The following is a 24,497-nucleotide window of genomic DNA, read 5'->3' as shown; positions in this document are numbered from 1 at the left end:
TGATAATACAATGTGCTATATGATAATACGCTATACTATATGATAATACAATATACTATATGATAATACAATATACTATATAATAAGGCAATATGCTATAGTAAAATACAATTGCAGGAAAAGCTGGACTTCAGATGTGAGATGTTTATTTGATAAATTGGTTGAAAGGCTGTCATCTTTGGATACTGTGGTGGTTTGTATGTTTCATGACTCGTTTGTCTCACTTTGGCGTGGGGATACAAAGTTAGAATGACTCCACAGACTTAACATTTTGAGTGTCGATTTAACACTGTTTTAATTTATTTCATTTTATTACACTGGAGAATTTGCAGTGTGAGCATCTAACTTGCCATTTGCAAGGTTTGCAATTGGCTTTGAATTACTCTGCAGTATTTTCAGGTATCATAAAAATTCATTGCAACTTTCAACCTTTTCAGTGGCATGTTGAAAGTGTCATACAGTAGTCATACATGAGTGTCACAATTTATTTATACTTATCGGTTCAAAATATCTTTGGTTTTCTTTTGACTTGATTTTATATACCTGGACATTCAGGAGAATGGACATTTACAGCATGTTCAGATAGAAATGTATTGTGTAGATCAAATATGACTGTCAGATAGATTGGAATAGTTTAGGAGATTGTGTGTTCTAGACAATCTATCAACATGCAATTCCAGATACAGCCCTGCCATTAGTTGGAGGCAGTCAATCAGAAAAGTAGTCACTGAGATCTGGATTCAAATATTTTTTAAAAAGTAGTCATCTTTGGGGATCTGTTTTCAAATAGTTGTAGTCACCTCCAAAGTAACTGTTTGTTACCCCGCAAAAATCTCTCTCTCTCTCTCTCTCTCTGTTTCTCTCTCACTGTTTCTCTCTCTCTCTCTCTCTGTTTCTCTCTCTCTGTTTCTCTCTCTCTGTTCTCTCTCTCTCTGTTTCTCTCTCTCTGTTTTTCTCTCTCTGTTTCTCTCTCTCTGTTTTCTCTCTCTCTGTTTCTCTCTGTTTTTCTCTCTCTTTCTCTCTCTTTCTCTCTCTCTGTTTCTCTCTCTATCTCGGTTTCCTCTTTCCCTCCTCTGTTTCTCTCTTCTCGTTTCTCTCTCTCTTTCCTTCTCGTTTCTCTCTCCTCTCTGTTTTTCTCTCTCTCTCTGTTTCTCTCTCTGTTTCTCTCTCTCTGTTTTTCCCTCTGTTTTTCTCTCTGTTTCTCTCTCTGTTTTCTCTCTCTCTCTGTTTCTCTCTCTCTGTTTCTCTCTCTCTCTGTTTTTCCCTCTGTTTTTCTCTCTCTGTTTCTCTCTCTCTGTTTTTCTCTCTGTTTCTCTCTCTCTGTTTCTCTCTCTCTTGTTTCTCTCTCTCTCTGTTTCTCTCTCTCTGTTTCTCTCTGTTTTTCTCTCTCTGTTTTTCTCTTTCTGTTTTTCTCTCTGTTTCTCTCTCTCTGTTTCTCTCTCTCTGTTTCTCTCTCTCTGTTTCTCTCTCTCTGTTTTTCTCTCTCTTTCTCTCTCTCTGTTTCTCTCTCTCTGTTCTCTCTCTCTCTCTGTTTCTCTCTCTCTGTTTCTCTCTCTCTCTGTTTCTCTCTCTCTGTTTCTCTCTCTGTTTCTCTCTCTCGTCCCCCCCTCTCACTTCGGCATATCAGCAGCAGGTGTGCATGATGTACTGACAGATGTGCACAATCTATTTCTATGTCGAGCTGCAGTCAACAACTGTGGAGACATATAAAGAATGCTACATTAGTGAAAGGAGTGTACAGTGCCTTCAGAAATAATTCATACCCCTTGACCTATTCCACATTTTGTTGTGTTACAGACAGAATTCATACCCCTTGACCTATTCCACATTTTGTTGTGTTACAGACAGAATTCAAAATGGATTAAAAATAAATAAATGCAGCCATCTACACACAATACCCAATAATGACAAAGTGAAAATATGTTTTTCGAAATTGTAACAAATGTGTTAAGTATTCAGACCGCTGAGTAAATACATTGTCATTTCTTTGCCACATTTCTTTGCAGTTTTACTTTAGTGCATTATTGCAACCAGGATACATGTTCTTTGAATATTTGTTTTCTGTACAGACTTCCTTATTTTCACTCTGTTATTTAGGTTAATATTATGGAGGAACTACAGTGTTGTTGATCCATCAGTGTTCTCCCATCACAGCAACTCTGTAACTGTTTTAACATCACAATTGGCCTCATGGTGAAATCTCTGAGCGCTTTCCTTCCTCTCCGGCAGATGACGCATGTATCTTTGTAGTGACAGTGTAATTAATAACTTTACCATGATCAAAGGGAGATTCAATGTCTTTTTGCCCCCCCCATCTATCAATAGGTGCCCTTCTTTGCGAGGTATTGGAAAACCTCCCTGGTCTTTGTGGCTGAGTCTGTGTTTGAAATTCACTGCTCGACTGAGGGACCTTACAGATAATTGTATGTGTGGGGTACAGAGAGTAGGTAGTCATTAAAAAATCGTGTTAAACACTATTATTGCACACAGAGTGAATCCATGCAACTTATTATGTGACTTGTTAAGCACATTTTTACTCCTGAATTTATTTAGGCTTGGCATAACAAAGGGGTTCAATTCTTATTGACTCAAGACATTTCAGCTTTTCATTTTGTATTAATTTGTAAATATTTCTAAAAACATTATTCCACTTTGACATTATGGGGCATTGTGTGTAAGCCAGTGAGAAAAACATCTCAATTTAATCCATTTTAAATTCAGGCCGTAACACAACAAATGTGTAAAAAGTCAAGTGGTGTGAATACTTTCTGAAGGCTATGAGCAATGGGATTTCGCATTGCAAACACATGTATGTTAACAGGAACTGATATTGTGATATTGGCCACGTTCCAGACCGACTACAAAGCAGTTGAGCTGCACATTAATCAAGGATTTGGGCATCAGATTGTAATATCATGTTAATGCTGTTACTGTCATGTTAAACACTTTCAGGGGTTGTGCGATTTGCGAATGTAATGTAGGCGGCCTGGAACACAGCCAATGTGTTATCCACTAGATTATATAGATGGCAACTGACACTTACTAAATGTGTGCTGTATTAGTAAGCTAGCTATTGGCGCAGTTGAAGCAAGGCTTTACATCAGGGTCATGTTCATTAGGGCGTGTTCACACCATAGCAAAACATTTTGCAACGGAAAACAAAAACAAACCAGTTCAGATAGCACCTCCCCATTTCACTCTCGTTTGAATCATTTTCTCCCCTTTCATACCTGCTGAACACAACCCAGGAATTGTGAGCAAAGCAATCGCAAATTATTACATCTATGCCTTAATTAGACTGAACTGACCAACCATGTATATGACAGGCAGACAGCTGATGATCGAGCACAGGTTTGAACCCACAGCATTGTAGTGAAACTCAAAGTAGATATGTGATGATAAAACATAATTTTGGAGTATAATTTCTCTAGCTTCTTCTGGCTAGATGAATTGATTTCTGTAATCGAAGGGAAAAACCTTTGACCTTTGAGCTGCAGCCTAGATAAATCTAAATCATACTTCAGATCCTCTTCATCAGCCAGAAGAGCTGACCGACAGTGAGGACAGTTAGAGGGAGGAGAAAGAGGGAGTCTGTTGGAATGATATTGTGGACATATGCTTTTTACCATAGAGGACAAATGGAGAGAGGGTTGTTGTAATGGCCAAGCAGACACACACACACACACACACACACGCACATACACAGACGTACAAACACACACAAACACTCCCATACGCGCGCACACCCCCCCCCCCCCCCCCCCCCCCCCCCCCACACACACACACACACACACACACACACCCTGCCAGATGTTGTCCTTCTGGTGGAGCTGGTGCCATTTGCCCTCCACAGGTGTTCAGTGTTTGCCAGTGGAATTTGTGTATAGATTACAGAATTTCCCAAGTAATCACAGGGGATAATGTTCAAACTAAACCTACCCATCACTGTTGACTGATATCACAGGGGATAATGTTCAAACTAAACCTACCCATCCCTGTTGACTGAAATCACAGGGGATAATGTTCAAACTAAACAGACCCATCCCTGTTGACTGAAATCACAGGGGATAATGTTCAAACTAAACAGACCCATCACTGTTGACTGAAATCACAGGGGATAATGTTCAAACTAAACAGACCCATCACTGTTGACTGAAATCACAGGGGATAATGTTCAAACTAAACAGACCCATCACTGTTGACTGAAATCACAGGGGATAATGTTCAAACTAAACAGACCCATCACTGTTGACTGAAATCACAGGGGATAATGTTCAAACTAAACAGACCCATCACTGTTGACTGAAATCACAGGGGATAATGTTCAAACTAAACAGACTCATCACTGTTGACTGAAATCACAGGGGATAATGTTCAAACTAAACCTACCCATCACTGTTGACTGAAATCACAGGGGATAATGTTCAAACTAAACAGACCCATCACTGTTGATCTCACGTGTGACTCTGCCCACATGCTACAGACGTAGAGGATTATTCATATTAAGACATAAGTGACTCCAGATACAGCCAACCCATCTGTTGAGTAAATCTATCTCTCCGCACATGAATTACACCCGTGTCTTTGAGAGACAACCAGATCTCAGGTATATTTTCCTCAGCTCACCACTCCCCACTTATGGTTGAACTGTGGAGAAATCTGCAGAGAAACAGTTGAGGGACATACAGTAAGTACCCCAACATCAAGGATAGGAACATCAATCTCTGAGGTATACCGTTTACTATGACATAGCAGAAGGTGTTTTCTTCTTTCTAGGTTATTATTTAAAGTTCAATAGATTTCTAGTAATACCAATTCATCTTGATTTATGAAGACGCTATACATAGTAGATGATCATGCATCACACACAGTATGTGGCGTTAGGGCCATTGGTCATTACACACCGAGTTTGTAGGAAGTTGAAAATTATATTAAAACACGGATCAACTATTCTCGTGAGTCTGTTTTGAGAAATCTGTATTTATATCTATGAACGTTCTGCCTTCAGACCATTCTCCAGTGGAGAATTTAGCGTGCCGAGAAACCTTGGCATGTCGGTTACCCCAATCCATGATTTATATTAAGATAAAGGTTCAGCTGAAGAGAAGGTAAACAAGAGAAAATTAGCTTGTTATAAAGCAAACAACATGCGTCGTCTGAGCATGCCGAGTCACTCAGTGGAGACCACAGAGTTGTTGTCGAGCTCCGACTCGTAATAAGAACACTTCCAGACACCCCCAGTCTTCCAGACTTCCTACACAGTCTGTTTTCTGAATGTTTTCTTAAAGGGATAGTTCCCCACATTTTAAATATTGGTTTCGCTTACCCTGTAAGCAGTCTATGGACAAGGTAATGTAGCAACCCACGCTTTGGTTTTTGTTTACGTGGCCACTGTCTTCAAACGCTAACTTTTTAGCATTTTTGTTCAAGTCTCTAAACTTGTCTGTGTAGCTCCATAAAGTTATTTTAAGACAAACTAATACAGGTGTGTGGTGAAATCAGTTAAAGGAACTTGATGTTGTGGGGCAGAACATGCAACTGTCTCGGTATTGGTTCAAACATTTAGCTTTCCTGCATCCCCTTCATTCTGCTTTACCCCTACCCAAAATCAAATCAAATCAAATTTATTTATATAGCCCTTCGTATATCAGCTGAAATCTCAAAGTGCTGTACAGAAACCCAGCCTAAAACCCCAAACAGCAAGCAATGCATGTGAAAGAAGCACGGTGGCTAGGAAAAACTCCCTAGGAAAAACTCCCTAGAAAGGCCAAAAACCTAGGAAGAAACCTAGAGAGGAACCAGGCTATGAGGGGTGGCCAGTCCTCTTCTGGCTGTGCCGGGTGGATATTATAACAGAACATGGTCAAGATGTTAAAATGTTCATAAATGACCAGCATGGTCAAATAATAATAATCATTGTAGTTGTCGAGGGTGCAGCAAGCACGTCCGGTGAACAGGTCAGGGTTCCGTACCCCTACCTTAGACAGTGCTGTTGAAGTTACCGTTGACCTTCATTGCAAAACAGTGTATTTTAATCAATTATTTGGTGACATATGAATATATTTAGTATAGTTTTAATACTAAAAATACTTTTTTTAATGTTTCACTGTTTACATTTTTATCAAGTTTCACGGAGGAGGATGGTCCTCCCCTTCCTCCTCTGAGGAGCCTCCACTGCCAGATACATGCATATATTTTTATTATTATTTTTATTTTTTATTGAATTGATACATGCTTATAGACCAGGGCATTTGGTTGTGCTTATCCTTGACCACTTGTTTCTTTTTTTTCAGTGGACCCATTGCAAGTGGGAAAGGGTGTAGTTCTGATCACAGTGACGGACATCAATGACAACGCGCCTGTCTTCGCCATCGAGTACGAGACCTACCTTTGTGAGAGTGCCAGACCTGGACAGGTATGTCAACATCTTATGATGCATTTGAAATCTCCTATTGGTAATGGAAGACTGAGGGCCATATACAGTACGTTAGAATGGGATGACACAATTTAATGTTCTGATGCAGAGTTCAAAGATGATAATGTTCTGGTTGCGCTGTTATATTGGATAAAACAATTATATTGGATATCATTGTCGCAATTAAAATAAATGAATAATTAGCAGTGTTGGGGAGTAGTGAACTAGATGTAGTTAAACTAGTAATTTAAGAACATTTTGCAGTAGCTTGGTGGTAGTTGGAACTAAATTCAAATATTGGTAGTGTTTTCAGTAGTTAATTACTTTCTTTGCCATGTAGCGGTGTAGCTAACTACTGGAACTACACACTACTGTTTTTTGCAAAAAGAAGTAGGCAATAATTTCCTTTCTTTTTCGGCATCAGACCTGCCTAATTCTCACTTGAAACATTGTTTTTGTGTTTAATAGGCTAAATTACACATTCTGTTAACATATGACCCGGAAGTGATCTATTCTTGCAATTTGTAGTTTATGACATTTCAGATTTACATATGATAATTTTTCACAAAGTAGTATGGATTTAGTGAACTACTTTTTCAAAGTAACTTCAGTTTAGTAAACTATATTTTTCTAAGGGTATCCTTGATGTAGCTCGACTTTTTCCAGTGTGAAATAATTGGTAGCTTGGTAAACTACATTTTCGGATTAGCTTCCCCATCACTGATAATTAGGCATATCAATAATTGGGCAACATTTTGAGGTGGAAAAAGATTTTCTGCGCCATAATTGTCTCATAGCCAATTGTATAAAACAGCAGCGGTCAGGTGAAGGTAGTTAGAGGCATCACATGGATCTCCATAGCAGGTGCCTAATCAGGGGATCAAAGCGTTGTGCTGCCATGTGGAAAAGGGTTTTATAAGGGGATGCAAAACAGGACTGTGGGGGGATTGTGGCATGAAATTGGTTTGTGTGAAAACGTGGCGTGGTGTCAAGTACTCGGTGTCAGCTCGCCACGGCAACCAACCAGCCAAGCTGAGACCACACGTTTACGTATGCATCCATTCTCTGTCTCTGTGGAGTGGGAGCACAGCTGTGGTGTGTGTGTGTGTGTGTGTGACATTACACCTTTTTGAGTTGTGAAAATGGCATCATTAAGTCCTCACAACAACAACAACAAAAACACAATACCAGTGAATTGTTCACACCACATTGACATACCCTCATACCCAAGGATCTCTTCAAGCAATCCATTGAAATACAATAGCATCACACACCACTGCCCGTCATAATTATAGTAGGAGATGATAGCCGTATTAAATATGTGGTGCTCTCTTAATGAGTGCAATTAAGCCCAATCAGGTTAACAGGGATACACGGCCTGATGGACCTGTGTGTCCTTTGGTGACCTTTGACATTAGAATATTGTCTTTTATGTAATGGCTGAGTTCAAGGCCCTCATGCGCTTCCAATGAGGCGATTATACACATGAATGGACATTTCTCTTCCTCATGGCCCACTGCCTGTAGAGATACAGATGGTATGGCCGAGGAGATAACATCTCCTTAATGATAACTATATATGAAATAGTTATATATTAGATAGTATTATATTTATTTAACTAGGCAAGTCAGTTAAGAACAAATTCTTATTTACAATGACAGCCTACCCCGGCCTCCCCTAACCAGAACAATGCTGGGCCAATTGTGCGTCGCCCTATGGGACTCACGATCACGGCCAGTTGTGATACAGCCCGGGATCAAACCAGGATCTGCAGTGACACCTCTAGCACTAGAGATGCAGTGCCTTAGACCGTTGCACTACACGGGAACCGGGTAGTTTGAGCCCTGAATGCTGATTTGCGGACAGCTGTGGTATATCACGGGTATGACAAAACATGTATTTTTACTGCTCTAATTACGTTGGTGACCAGTTTATAATAGCAATAATGCACTTGAGGGGGGGGGGGTGTATTGCCAATATACCACAGCTAAGGGCTTTGTCAAGTCACTCCAACTTGAGTCTTGCGTAAGAACAGCTCTTAGCCATAGTATATTGGCCATATACCACACCTCCTCGTGCCTTATTGCTTAATTATACAGACCTATATCCAATATATACTGTATATGCACGTTAGACTCATTTAAATGTTTGTCTTAATTTAGCTTACGTGCCCCACTGCCTGTAGAGACACAGATGGTAAGACAGAGAAGTTTTATCTCCTTTATGATAACTCTATATTATATACTGTAGTTAGTGGTATTCAATCTCATATGGAATGGCTATATATTATATAGTTAGTGGTATTTCAATCTCATATGGAATAACTATATATTATATAGTTAGTGGTATTCAATCTCATATGGAATAACTATATATTATATAGTTAATGGTATTCAATCTCATATGGAATAACTATATATCATTTTTTATTTAACTAGGCAAGTCAGTTAAGAACAAATTCTTATTTACAATGACAGCCTACACCGGCCAAACCTGGACGACTCTGGGCCAATTATGCGCCGCCCTATGGGACTCCCAATCACAGCCAGTTGTGTCTGTAGTCTATAGTGACTCAATCACTGAGTGCCCCAATCACTGAGATGCAGTGCCTTAGACAGCTGCGCCACTCGGGAGCCCGGTATAGTTAATGGTATTCAATCTCCTATGGAATAGGAGTCAGATGAACTCATGGATACCATTTGTATGTCTCTCTTTTTAAAGGAAGTTAAAGGTAGTTTCTGGAACGATTTCTAATTAGCGTTAGCGCAATGACTGGAAGTTTATGGGATCAGCTAGCTGATCCCATGGACTTCCAAATCATTGTGCTAATGCTAGTTGTCAAAATGCTCAAATTATCTCTTTAAAGGTTAGACTGATTTGAGCTCCAAAAATGTTCACATATACTGTAGAGTATCTGAATATTACTCTGGCCTTCAATATGTTTGGGCTGTATAGCCAGCTGCTGTGGTCATTGTAATGCCAAACTTGGAGTTGACAACATAGTATGACAACAAATATATGAGTTGGCTATAGAGTAAAAACAAATCTGAACAGCGGTAACTTGTGAAAATCATTGTCATCCCGAGGCTGTGCCACTTAAACAATTCAAAGGAGTCCCTGTTTGCAGCACTGAGAGACACTGAGCAAAACAACATGAAAAACCCTAGCCTACATACATGCACCTTCTCCCAAATGAATTAAGTGGATTCCTGTACTACTTTGAAAAGAAACTTTAGGACAATGATGATTTTGATGCTGTTGGGATCTCAATAGACCAACATCAGATAAGGAGTAGCAAAGAATATCAAAACTGTAACGCATTTGACATAAAACTTTTTTTTTTGTAACAGTGCATTAGTATCTAACAATACACACAAATCTGACTCCAACCTAAGTGTATGTAAACTTCCGACTTCAGCTGTATATAATATTTACAAAACCAACGTCAACAGTGCCTTAGACTCCTGTGAGTTCGGCATTCACTGCCAATACCTGATTGTAATTGGATGACAAGGCCAATCCTGTAAAAACAAACAACTTGATTGTGTCCCTGATTGACTAAGCTGCGTTGAAGCCGCCACAAAGAGGGCTGAGAGAGAGAGAGAGAGAGAGAGAGAGAGGGCTGAGAGAGAGAGAGGGCTGAGAGAGAGAGAGGGCTGAGAGAGAGAGGGCTGAGAGAGAGGAGAGAGAGAGAGAGAGAGAGAGAGAGAGAGAGAGAGAGCTAAGAGAGAGAGAGAGAGAGAGCTGAGAGAGAGCTGAGAGAGAGGGCTGAGAGAGAGAGAATATTGTTCTCTCTCTCCTATGACTCCCGTCTGATGAAAAAAAAATCTCAAACAGCTACCATTAAGGCCTTAGAAACAACATACTGGGTACAATGTACCTACCGGCCCTTTGAGAGAGACAGCGTAAGACTAAGCATAAGGGGAAATCTAATCAAAACCTCTGAGACCGTTAGGGTTGTTGAAGTGGTCACAAACAAAATAGTTAATCGATTTTTGAGAAATTTGTGTTCTTAGAGGTTTCTCTTTGATTGGGTGGTCCTGGTTTTGTAGCCTGGACGCTCAGCTGGGGGGGGGACGCTAAAAAGCGGTGGGTGGCGTACTTCAATCCGTCAACAGTATTGTAGGATTTGCAGGACAGGGGTCTAAGCTGGAAGGGTATTACAATCAAGCAGGCATGTTTTGTTGTTACAAATGGTAATGACCGATCGCAATGGTCAGCGGTAAGGGAGACTGGGGCTGGTTGTCACACGTTTAACTTTTTCCGATATTAGAAGAAAATAGCAATTAATAGAACTGAGAGCAAAAATAAATCTGCACACTGGTACATACTCCTAAGTACTTAGTTTTATCAAGCATATGGAATTTAATCAAAATAAGAACGTGTTCTTAAACTGACTTGCCTAGTTAAATAAAAAAATGAAATACAAATAAAATACATATGCCCCAACCGGTATCCTAATGAAACTGAACACTTGGGAACATATAGACCTACAAGTTTGAACATTACATTTTTTTCCATATTACAATTTACTCCAGAACCTGGGACAAATGTTTTTACAAATGTGAGCATAACACCTCTCAATACAAGTACCATAACCTAAACAGGACAATACTCATATTAGTCTCTGTCTTAGTTATTGTGCCATATCCCCAAGAACTCCTTGTTCCCACTGCTTTCTTATTCAAAAATACACCTGGAGGAGCAAATTATTTTCATATCAAAACAAAAGAAAATTCTACATTTTTGTAAATCATGTTTTTTTAATTACCTTTCAGTATAAATAGTTACCGTGATTGTTTCAATTAAAATAGGCATTGGGAAAGGAAGTGTGACTTCAATGTATGCTAAATAATTATGTGCTAAAGACACATTTTAATTAAGTAAAATCCTTAACCTTAAATTACTGTTTATCACTCATTATGAACTTAAAGATACACTATGGAAAGGTAGTCGCTAATCGTTTACGTCAGAGCTTGCATGTCGGCTGTATGGTTTGAATGAGATGATAAGAAACAACAAGAAACACAAACCCTTAGATTTAGGTTTGTGGTTTGGGAGGTGTGTCTCTGTCCGATTCGGTCATTTCAGTAAATTAAGGATACCTTTCCCGCCATCGATCCACACACCTAGATATTTCAATTAAGATAGAAATAATTCAAATCTGCAATGGCATTTTTTAAAGCTCATTTTTAAAGCAATAACATCTTGCCGTCACTGTCATGTTTATTAAGTGTTCATAGGGCGGCGCACAATTGGCTCAACGTCATCCAGGTTTGGCCTTGTTAAATAAAGGTAAACTAAAATGTTTGCCTTTTCGATGAAGAGTTAATACAAGGGATTACCAATAGCTGTTCCTTGTTGTTCCTTGTTAATGGCACTATCCTTACATGACCCATCCTCCTCCCTGGAGTTTTGCTTACAAAAGCAAAGCAATAATGAACAAGCCAAATGTATTAATTTCCTAAACCCTCAAAAGGTTTCCACTTCAGCCGTTGCAATACAAAACAGATGGCGGGTGTGTAAGCGTCAGTCCCTAAGTCCCATCGGCAATCCACACCTGCAATGGGGTTATTCATGTAGTTTGTCTCGCTCTGCCTTCTGTTTTCTATCTCAGGGTACCTGCTCTATTATTTAGGTGCCCTTGATTTCGGCCATTTTTCCAACTGTCATCCCATTATTGGTTATGATGTGTCGTCCAGAGCTGATTTTGACTGCCAGTTTTTTTTTCACACAAAGACCTGTGCTGTAATGGCAAACGATGAAGAAGAATTATAATGCTAAATCCCATACAGAGTACCGTTGTTATATGTCGGTCCAGCACTTGTCAAAGTTATTATTTGAATGTATGTCTTTTTCCATATGACTGCTGTCTTCCTAAATGACTGGTATAGGATATGAATAGTAACTGGCTGGCTAACAAGTAGACCCACTGTAGCGTGACAGGTCTGAGGTGTCGTCTCTGCCCAGCCTTTCGTACATGTGTAGCATTTCTAGCTGGCTGCATGTTCTCTAGGGGGGCTTCCATGGGGCGACGGATAATAGTGTTAAAAAGGCAAATGAAAGAGGTTACAGCTTGTTATCACAGATAACTGATATAATAATACACCTACAATATACACTAAACGATCAAAAGTATATGGACACTGGTTCTGGGAAAGGTGTCCACTAGATGTTGGAACATTGTTGCGGAGACTTGCTTCCATTTAGCCACAAGAGCATTAGTGAGGTCGGGCTCTGATGTTGGGCGATTAGGCCTGGCTCGCAGTTGGTGTTCGATGGGGTTGAGGTTAGGGCTCTGTTCAGGCCAGTCAAGTTCTTCCACACCGATCTCGACATGCTTTTTCTGTATGGACCTCGCTTTGTGCACGGGGTTATTGCCATGCTGGAACAGGAAAGGGCCTTCCCCCGATTCTAGACTGACGATTCTAGAATGACATTCCAGAATTGTCTAGAATGTCATTGTATGCTGTAGCGTTAAGACTGTTATTCCTCCTCCACTAAACTTTACAGTTGGAACTATGCATTGGGGCAGGTAGTGTTCTTCTGGCACCGCTAAACACACATTCTTCCGTCAGACTGCCAGATAGTGACGCGTGATTCATCCCTCCAGAGAATGCGTTTCAACTGAGTCCAGTGGCGGCTAGCTTTACACCACTTCAGCTGACGCTTGGCATTGCGCATGTTAGTCTTAGGCTTGTGTGCGGCTGCTTGTCCATGGAAACCCATTTCATGAAGCACCAGACTAACAGTTATTGTGCTGACGTTGATTCCAGAGGCAGTTTGGAACTCAGTAGTAAGTGTTGCAACCGAGGAAAGACGATTTCTACGCGCTACGGGCTTCAGCACCTGGTGGTCCCGTTCTGTGAGCTTATGTGGCCTACCACTTCGTGGCTGAGCCGTTGTTGCTCCTAGATGTTGACCGGGGCAGCTCTAGCAGGGCAGAAATTTCACAAACTGACTTGTTTGAAAGGTGGCATGCTATGACGGTGCCACGTTGAAAGCCACTGAACTATTCAGTAAGGCCATTCTACTGCCAATGTTTGTCTATCGAGATTGCATGGCTGTCTGCTCAATGTTATACACTTATCAGCAACGGGTGTGGCTGAAATAGCCAAATCCATTAATTTGAAGCAGTGTCCACATACTTTTGTATGTATATATATATATGTACATATAGTGTACCTATAATATACCTATTGTGCCATTAACCATGGGCACTTTTCTGTCAAGGGCCCTTTTTGGGGAAATATCATGATCTTGAAAGGGTGAACAATACAGTATATATGGGTAAAGCATGCTATGTTCCAAGTGTGTATCATATCATCTATATTTTACATATCTATCTGCCTGTGGGCTACTTGACCCATGACACCGTTTTTGAACCCTTTTCCTCATAGCAATGTACTGAACAAAAAATATAAACGCAACATGTAAAGTGTTGGTCCCAAAAGCAGAAAATGTGCTCATAAATAAATCAAACAGAAAATAAAACAAACAGAAAATAAACCAAACATATAAATAACACTTATATAAAATAATAACTGTTTATTTATACATTATTTATTTGATGATCCTAAAAGCCCTTAAAACCTCTCAAAGTCCTGTGCCAAATATTCACTCACTGTTAAGTGAGACGGGACAACACATATTGAGCTACCTAAACAAATAAGACACTAAATCCATCCAGATAATCACGTGGGTTTAAACTTTAAATCCTCGCACGGACAAGGTAGCACATTTGGGGATTTATGTCAATTTATCACGAAAAAATACTGTTGTTGTTGCTTTACTTACTCCAGGGTGCACAAATGGAATCAAATTCATTATATAAGGCTCTGGTCAAAAGTAGTGCACTATATAGGGAATAGGGTGCCATAGAGCTCTGGTCAAAAGTAGTGCACTATATAGGGAATAGGGTGCCATAAGGCTCTGGTCAAAAGTAGTGCACTATATAGGGAATAGGGTGCCATAAGGCTCTGGTCAAAAGTAGTGCACTATATAGGGAATAGGGTGCCATAGGGCTCTGGTCAAAAGTAGTGCACTATATAGGGAATAGGGTGCCATAGGGCTCTGGTCAAAAGTAGTGCACTATATAGGGAATAGGGTGCCATAAGGCTCTGGTCAAAAGTAGTGCACTATATAGGGAATAGCGTGCCATAAGGCTCTGGTCAAAAGTAGTGCACTATATAGGGAATAGGGTGCCATAGTGCTCTGGTCAAAAGTAGTGCACTATATAGGGAATAGGGTGCCATAAGGCTCTGGTCAAAAGTAGTGCACTATATAGGGAATAGGGTGCCATAGTGCTCTGGTCAAAGTGTTGCACTATATAGGGAATAGGGTGCCATAAGGCTCTGGTCAAAAGTAGTGCACTATATAGGGAAGAGGGTCCCATTTGGGACAGAAACCCTGTTGGCATGGTGGTGCATTTCCAGTTTCCAGGAGATTTTCTCACATTGAGTTTTGTGCTGACTTGCTCTTCACGAGGGCAGGGCTCGGCACGGCCGGTGTTTTACCCAGCCAAAGCTAGGGGGATTAGGCCACCGCAGGGCGTCGGGCCGGGGGGAATCTTCTTATAGCGCCACCTGATGGGCCTCCGCTGATAATCATCTTTCAAACACAGCACTTTTAAATGGTGTGTTTTTTTTTCATGTGTGTCATAAATCGTAAGCCAGCCCGGGAATGGCTTTTCCACTTTAATGCTTAAATTGTCCGAGGCAAACATTGTGTGTACTGATTTCTCTCTCTCTGTGTGTGTGTGTGTGTGTGTGTGTGTGTGTGTGTGTGTGTGTGTGTGTGTGTGTGTGTGTGTGTGTCTGTGTGTGTGTGTCTGTGTGTGTGTGTGTGTGTGTGTGTGTCTGTGTGTGTGTGTGTGTGTGTGTGTGTGTGTGTGTGCGCGTGTGCGCGTGCGCGTGCGTGTGTGTGTGTGTGTGTGCAGTATTAGTTATTTGGCTTAAACTCTCGCTGCCTCTTTTCCATTTGGTTTGGAACTGATATGATGGTGTTTTTGAGATCATTTCAAGGTGATATAATAATAGAATTCACACTCCTATGTATTTTCATCTATTTCAAATCAAATGTTATTTGTCACATGCTTCATAAACAGCAGGTGTAGACTAACAGTGAAATGCTTACTTACGGGCCTTTCCCAACAATGCAGAGTGAAAATGTTTGTAATTATAGAAAAACAATAACATAAGGAATATATACACAATGAGTAAGGATAACTTGGCTATATACACAAGATACCAGTACCGAGTCGATGTGCAGGGGTACGAGGTGATAGATACAGTGCCTTCAGAAAGTATTCACACCCCTTGCCTTTTTAACATTTTTGTTTTGTTACAGCCTGAATTTAAAATGGATTACATTTACATTTTTTTTGTCACTGGCCTGCACATAATGCATCATAATGTCAAAGTGGAATTATGTTTTTGGACATTTTTATAACTTAATAAAAAATAAAAAAGCTGAAATGTCTTGAGTTAATAAGTATTCAATCCCATTTCTTATGGCAAGCCTAAATACCTTTAGGAGTAAAAATGTGCTTAACAAGTCACATAATAAGTTGCATGGACTCATTCTGTCTGCAATAATAGTGATTAACATGATTTTTGAATGACTTCCTCATCTCTGTACCCAACACATATAATTACATGTAAGGTCCCAGTGAATTTCAAACACAGATTCAACCACAAAGACCAGGGAGGTTTTCCAATGCCTCGCAAAGAAGTGCTGTCACGATCCTCGTATTCTCCCTCATCGGAAGATATATCGAAATCACTCGATGACCAATACGCAGCAGGTTGACTGTTCCACATGTTTATTTTAGATAGGAACGACAAAACAAAATAAATACGCAAAGGAGAAAGGTGACAGTTTCACAGGTGAAACGAAACACAGTGCAAATACAATTACCCACAAACATCGTGGGGGGAAAAGGAACTTAAATATGATTCCCCAATCAGAGGCAACTAGCGACAGCTGTCTCTGATTGGGAATCGACATAACCCAACATAGAAAATAAACTATAGAAATGCCACACCCTGACCAAAATAGAAGAGTTCACCTGGTCAGGGCGTGACAAGTGCACCTATTGGTAGATGGGTAAAGAAAATATCCCTTTGATCATGGTGAAGTTAATAATTACACTTTGGACGGTGTATCAACTCGGACGGAGCTCCCGAGTGGTGCTGCGGTCTACGGCACTGCATCTCAGTACTAGAGGTGTCACTACAGACCCTGGTTCAATTCCAGGCTATATCACAACCTGCTGTGATCGGGAGTCGCATAGGGCTATGTACAATTGGCCCAGCGTCGTCCGGGTTAGGGTTTGGCCGGGGTAGGCCATCATTGTAAAATAAGAATTTGTTATTAACTGACTTGCCTGGTTAAATAAAGGTTAAATAAAATACAAAATACAAAAATCAATACACCAAGTCACTACAAAGATACAGCCATCCTTCCTTAACTCAGTAGCCGGAGAGGAAGGAAAGCGCTCAGGGATTTTGCAATGAGGCCAATGGTGACTTTAAAACAGTTATGGAGTTTAATGGCTGTGATGGGAGAAAACTGAGGATGGTTCAACAACATTATAGTAACTCCATAATACTAACCTAATTGACAGAGTGAAGCCTGTACAGAATTTAAAAAATCCAATACAACACATTACTGAGTACTCCTCTCCATATTTTCAAGCATAGTGGTGGCTGCATCATGTTATAGGTATGCTTGTAATCGTTCAGGACTGGGGAGTTTTTCTGGATAAAAAATAAACAGAATGGAGCTAAGCACAGGCAAAATCCTAGAGAAAATACAGGTTCAATCTGCTTTCCACCAGACACTGGGAGATTAATTCACCTTGCAGCAGGACAATAACCTAAAACACAAGGCCAAATCTACACTGGAGTTGCTTACCAAGAAGACGGTGAATGTTCCTGAGTGGCCGAGTTACAGTTTTTACTTAAAAATACTTGAAAATCTATGGCAAGACCTAAAAATGGTTGTCTAGGATCAACAACCAATTTTACAGAGAATAATTTTGAAAAGAATAATGGGCAAATGTTGCACAATCCAGGTGTGGAAATCTCTAAGAAACGTAGCCAGAAAGACTAAGCTGTAGTCGCTGCCAAAGGTGCTTCTATAAAGTACTGACTCAGGGGTGTTAATACTTATGTAAATGAGATATTTCTATATTTCATATTAAATACATTTGCAAACATTTCTAAAAACATGTTTTGTCATTATGGGGTATTGTGTGTAGATGGGTGAGGAAGAAAAAAATATTTAATCCATTTTGAATTCAGGCTGTAACACAACAAAATGTGAAATAAGTCAATGGGTATGAATATTTTTTGTAGGCAATGTATGTACATATAGGTAGGATTAAAGTGACTAGGCAACAGGATAGATAATAGACAGTAGCAGCAGCGTATGTGATGAGTCAAAAGAACTTGTGCAAAGAGAGTAAATGCAGATAGTTAAATAGTTAACCAATCGCTATGGACTAACTATTTATCAGTCTTATGGCTTGGGGGTAGAGGCTGTTCAGGGTCCTGTCTGTTCCAGACTTGGTGCATTGGTACCGCTTGCCATGCGGTAGCAGAGAGAACAGTCTATGTCTTGGGTGGTTGGAGTCTTTGACAAAATTTTAGGGCCTTCCTCTTTTTGTTGTTCTGCAGCAGACCTAGCTGGTAATTACAATACACACACATTTATCAAGTCATATTATATAAATATAATACCAGGTTCTACTAACAATACTGTATATCAACCTAATGAAAAACATACCAATGTAACGCTATTGTTATTATTATGAGTATTGTTGAAAAGGTCATCATATTGGTAAGAGGCTAATCTTGACCACACGCAGGAGGGTTCAATGGGGATTTTGTAGGTGGTGTAACGGTCTCCTAAATTTGTCCCAGCCCCTATAGAGTATGGTACTGCCTTTCCTCTCGATGTATCACTAATATCACCTTCCTTATTGTCATGTCAGATGTTATAGCTGGTGTTTTACAATATATGGCTCTATCTCTTGGTGTGACCTGTTGTCATCTCTGAAAATGCTGTCTGTGCATTTTTATTATAAAATGTTGATTTGGATCTTCTTTTTCACTCAGTGGCCCAGTATGGTGTTCATATTATACGGAGCCCTTTGGGGGTCATGGTGGAGAAAGAAAAAAAACAGCCAGGCTAATCCTCAGATAGGCTCCACAAATCCACCAGGAGTCAGGAGTAGCTTAACATGTGATTCATGGTTTATCAAGTCAGCCATATCATCCATGGTTCTGAAAAAAGGGAGTAAATATTCTGTAAATACAATGGGGTTATCTCAATAATATATTCAAACAACGAAGAAAATCTTTGTATATCATGCCCAGATTGAAGTAGAGTTCAATTAACGCTCATCAATCCATTATAAAGACATGCACTCAAATCTGCAGGAGAGATCCAAAGGAACAAATTCATGAATAGAGGTAATTAATAAAAACATTTGAGGGAACACATTATTATTTTTTGGTATTTTACCCTTTTTTTCTCCATGATTTCAATCTTGTCTCATCGCTGCAACTCTCCAACGGGCTCGGGAGAGATGAAGGTCGAGTCATGCATCCTCCGAAACATGACCCTCCAAACTGAGCTTCGTAACACCTGCACGCTTAACCCAGAAGCCAGTTGCACCAATGTGTCAGAAGAAACACCGTTCAACTGACAACAGAGGTCAGCTTGCAGATGTCCGGCCCACCACAAGGAGTCACTAGAGCATGACGAGCCAACTAAAGCTTCCCCAGTCAAACCCTCTCCTAACCTGGACGGCACTTGGCCAATACCCGGGATCAAACCCGGGTCTGTAGTGATGTCATTACCACTGCAATGCAGTGCCTTAGATCGCTGCTCCACTCAGGAGGCCTGGGAACACATTTTTATATTGAGGGAACACATTTTCATATTCGAGGGAACACATTTTTATATTGAGGGAACACATTTTCATATCGAGGGAACACATTTTTATATCGAGGGAAAACATTTTCATATCGAGGGAATACATTTTCATATCGAGGGAATACACTTATATTGAGGGAACACATTTTCATATCGAGGGAACACATTTTTATATCGAGGGAATACATTTTCATATCGAGGGAATACATTTTTATATCGAGGGAATACATTTTCATATCGAGGGAATACATTTTCATATCGAGGGAATACATTTTTATATTGAGGGAACAAAAAAAGGAGGGAACTGACTTTTTTCTCCCACTATGACCCTTAAGGGGTTCCTTAATATTAGGACAGCTCTCGACAGGTGATAAATACAAGTCCTGCTGAGACTGTTCTTATATAGACACCGTACTCTAGAATGCAAGACAATAAACTGAACTGACCTGAACTGAATGTAACCTTTGGTCATCTATCTCCTACAGGTCATTGAGACCATCAGTGCTGTTGACCGAGACCAGCCTCAGAGTGGACACCGCTTCTTCTTCTCCTTGACCGCTGAGGCTGCTGGGAATCTCAACTTCACCCTGAGAGACAACAAAGGTAAGTGCCTGACCCGGAATGGGTAGGGGTAAATGTTAGGGTATAGGGTAGAAACCCCACAAGGATCCCGGATAGCACTAACCGGCCAGACACATGGTCATATTGGGCCGATAAAACATGCATAGTTGGCAGCAGGACAGTCTAAACGAATAAGGGAGCAATTCAAAATGGATGCTTAGTCACCAGGCAGGAGCAGCTCCACAACCATATTGTGGTTTCCTTGCCTTGATTGTCTATTTTCCATTATGTAAACCCCATATCGGCTAACGTTTGTCATTATTTGTTGGAATCCACCAAGTATTACTGTCTGAACACAATTTTATCAGTGTATTAATATGCCTTCCCCCTCTCCCCGAGACAACACCGCTTCTGTGCTGACCAAGCGAGGAGGTTTCCAACGCCGCCACCAGAACATGTACCGCCTCCCCGTCCTCATCATGGACAATGGGAGCCCTGCCCTCAGCAGCACCAACACTCTGTCCATCCGGGTGTGCGACTGCGACCCTGATGGGATCCCCCAGTCATGTGGGAGTGAGAACTCCATGCTCTCAGCGGGCCTCAGCACCGGGGCCCTCATTGCCATCCTGGCCTGCATCCTCACACTACTGGGTAAGCCATTTTACCAAAACACATCAGGGCCACATCAGGCCTGCAAGCTCCTTCATGTGGCCCCTTGACTGATATCTGATGTTTTACTGCATCAACAGTATACACTGTTGGATTAGAAAATACTGAGTATGTACACTTTTGGAGAAGAACACTGTGTCTTACCAATTACAGTTGCGAGATGAATTCATATCTTCTAACATTACAAGAGAGTCGAAGGAGTTCCAGGCTTTCACATGAACAACTTCCCTGCAGAACATCAGCCATTAACAACTGAGCAAGCTGCGATGGCGGAGTGGTTAAGGTGTTAGACTTGAAATCTAATCGGGTTTCCTCAATCAGGTTTGAACCCTGCTCGCAGCGCAATGACAAAACTGTTTTAGGGCTCCCGAGTGGCGCAGCGGTCTAAGGCACTGCATCTCAGTGCTAGAGGTGTCACTACAGACCCTGGTTTGATTCCAGGCTGTATCACAACCGGCCGTGATTGGGAGTCCCATAGGGCGGCACACAATTGGCCCAGTGTTGTCTGGGGTAGGCCATCATTGTAAATAAGAATTTGTTCTTAACTGACTTGCCTAGTTAAATAAATAAAAAACAACTTCACTGTAGAACTGCGGAATTAGCTCAAATGGTAGAGCGCAATCTTGGCATGCGAGCGGGATCATATTGCTTAGATAATTGCTGTTTGTCACGAACAAAATGACTGTCACGTCCTGACCATAGAAAGTTGTTATTTTCTATGGTAGAGTAGGTCAGGGCGTGACAGGGGGGTTTTCTAGTTTAGTTTTTCTATGTTATGTTCTAGTTTTGTATTTCTATGTTGGGTTTTGTTTGGGATGATCTCCAATTAGAGGCAACTGGTCATCGTTGTCTCTAATTGGAGATCATACTTAAGTAGGTGTTTTTTCCCACCTGGGTTTGTGGGAGATTGTTTTTGAGTTAGTGTATGTTTCACCTCTGCGTCACGGTTTGTTGTTGAAGAACAAGGCCCCACGACAACCGTGACAATGACAAAAAAACTAAAATATACACCACCATTCAAAAGTTTGGGGTCACTTAGAAATGTCCTTGTTTTTGAAAGAAAAGCAATTTTTTTTGTCCATTAAAATAACATCAAATTGATCAGAAATACAGTGTAGATATTGTTGATGTTGTAAATGACTATTGTAGCTGGGAACGGCAGATTTATTTTATGGAATATCTACAATGTATTCTCCTGTTGTCGTGGAGAATACATTGTGTGGCAGCATCCATGTATTTCTGAAGACCTATCCCACATGTTCTTCAGACACCCAAAGTTCTTCCTGCCTGTATGGGGCACTGGGTCTGCATCTCACATGGCATCCTATTCCCTTTGTAGTGCACTACTTTTGACCAACCCCCATAGGGCTCTGTTCAAAAGCATTGCACTACGTAGGGTATAGGGTGCCATGTGAGACGAAGACTAGGATTAGTCCATCTCTGAAAAGCCTCAACTGAGCCTCCATTTTTGTGCTAACTAAGCCTTTTCCCCTGGGGGTCCAGCCCAGCCTAATCCGTCATGGTCGAGAGCACGGGGCTGGTGGATATGTAGAGAGCCAGGAGAGACAATGTGGAAGGAAACTGAAAATTACAAAAAAAATTTAAATAGGGATTTAACCACCGATGAACTTACTATGTTGGTCACTTATGGTGCTTGAGTCACACTGGGAGAGAAGCACAAGGCCCCAAGCTAAGCTGTCCCCACAGAGTCACAATGGGAGAGAAGCACAATGCCCCAAGCTAAGCTGTCCCCACTGAGTCACACTGGGAGAGAAGAACAAGGCCCCAAGCTAAGCTGTCCCCACTGAAGCAGTGTGGCATTTCAGAGTTTTTTTTGTTGTTATTTCCATTCAACACATTCGTCCCGATTCATGGCCCTTTTAATTGCACCTGGCCGAACTCATTTGTGTTCAGTAGGGCAGACTAAATAAAGCATATTTATGTGGCTGAATAATTGTAATGAGGCAAGCTTGGAGTTTCTGTTCTTTTCTGTACTCTCGAGGCAGTCTTAACGAATTTCGGGGGAGCTCCTCAAACAATGACAGCAGCTGTTCCAGAGGTATCTGTGCGGTCACAATACTGCACTGTTGTTCTCTCTACCTTGTAACTCTGGAAGCAGAAATAGATAAACCATAAATAGAGAGGTCACCTAAGGTCATCTGACATAAACGCAGCAAAAAAATGAAACTTACTCTCACTGTCAACTGCGTTTATGTTCAGCAAACTTAACATGTAAATATTTGTATGAACATAAGATTCAACAACTGAAACACAAACTGAACAAGTTCCACAGACATGTGACTAACAGAAATGGAATAATGTGTCCCTGAACAAGGGGGGGGGGGTTCAAAATCAAAAGTGATAGTCAGTATCTGGTGTGGCCACCAGCTGCATTAAGTACTGCAGTGCATCTCCTCCTCATGGACTGCATCATATTTGCCAGTTGTTGCTGTGATATGTTACCCCACTCTTCCACCATGGCACCTGCAAGTTCCTGGACATTTCTGGGGGGAATGGCCCTCACCCTCCGATCCAACAGGTCCTAGATGTACTCAATCGGATTGAGATCCGGGCTCTTCGCTGGCCATGGCAGAACACTGACATTCCTGTCTTGCAGGAAATCATGCACAGAACGAGCAGTATGGCTGGTGGCATTGTCATGCTGGATGGTCATGTCAGGATGAGCCTGCAGGAAGGGTACCACATGAGGGAGGAGGTTGTCATCCCTGTAACGCACAGCGTTGAGATTGCATGCAATGACAACAAGCTCAGTCCGATGATGCTGTGACACACCAGAGCAGGACGGACCCTCCACCTCCAAATCGATCCCACTCCATAGTACAGGCGTCAGTGTAACGCTCATTCCTTCGCCGATAAACGCAAATACGACCATCACCCCTGGTGAGACAAAACCAGACTCGTCAGTGAAGAGCCTTTGTGTAATCCGTTTCGGGAATGTACCTGCGTAATTGCGCACCCGACTCACTCAGGTGCTTCGCTCTATCACATTTGACATTGTCTGGTAACATTGAGTTAATTTGCACAAAAAAAATCATACAATGATGGAATGACCTGTGTGTTGTCCTGTTTATTGCAGACAGAGAAGAGCTCCAACTTCTTAATCATAGCCTCAACATTTTCCCGCCAATTGAATATAGTTGCGGAGAGTCCCTGTAATCCTAGATTAAGATGATTCAGGCAGGATAAAACATCACCCATATAGGCCAGCACCTGAATATGAGAGTTCAGGTACCTTACTTTAAAAAAGTTAACAATTTTTACTGTAGTATCCAAAACATCTTTCAAGCTGTCAGGTATTCCATTGGCAGCAAGAGCCTCTTGGTGGATGCTGCAGTGTACCCAAGAGGCGTCGGAAGCGACAGCTTGCACGTGCGTTACCACTCCACTAGGCCTCCCTGTCATGGCTTTTGCGCCATCAGTACAGATACCAACATGAGCAGCAGCTACGTTTGGCTACATACGGACCGTTAGTGGAATTCCTGGGAGAAAGTAACGGTTAATGTGATTGGATGTTAATTATTTGACTTCCTGTATTTGACATTGTGTTGTTATTTCGCTGAACACTACATGGTTTAATTTTATTTTTGGCAGTGAAACGAGTTTACTCAGATGAGAAAAAAAAACTCACCTAAATGTATAGCCCCGTTGGAAAATATAAATGGACTGTTTGAAAATATGAAGAAAAAAAATGTAAAAAAAAGATAAAATAATGTATTTAAAAATATATATATATTTAAATGTGAATCACATTTTTACTTGGCATACCCCCGATGGCGCGTAACAAACAATAACCCACTCTCAGAGACAACTGGTAAATAGTCCCTTATAGATGAGTTTTACATTTTTTTATTTTACTGTTATTTTACCAGGTAAGTTGACTGAGAAC

The 24,497-nt window shown here is 41.0% G+C and overlaps 1 protein-coding gene across 1 annotated transcript in view; it reads left to right on the top strand.

Moving 5' to 3' along the window:
• Positions 1-24,497, top strand: part of LOC115170178 (cadherin-7) — a 122,043-nt gene that overhangs the window by 77,990 nt on the left and 19,556 nt on the right. Inside the window, exons 9-11 of the mRNA XM_029726542.1 lie at positions 6,294-6,415; positions 19,846-19,963; positions 20,321-20,572. Of these exons, the coding sequence (XP_029582402.1) occupies positions 6,294-6,415; positions 19,846-19,963; positions 20,321-20,572 (492 nt within the window). The remainder of the gene's footprint in view (positions 1-6,293; positions 6,416-19,845; positions 19,964-20,320; positions 20,573-24,497) is intronic.

The sequence above is a fragment of the Salmo trutta genome, chromosome 31 (assembly GCF_901001165.1).
Source record: "Salmo trutta chromosome 31, fSalTru1.1, whole genome shotgun sequence".
NCBI classification, from domain to species: domain Eukaryota; kingdom Metazoa; phylum Chordata; class Actinopteri; order Salmoniformes; family Salmonidae; genus Salmo; species Salmo trutta.
Note: the sequence above shows the minus strand (reverse complement) of the source record. Positions and strands in the feature narration are given on the sequence as shown.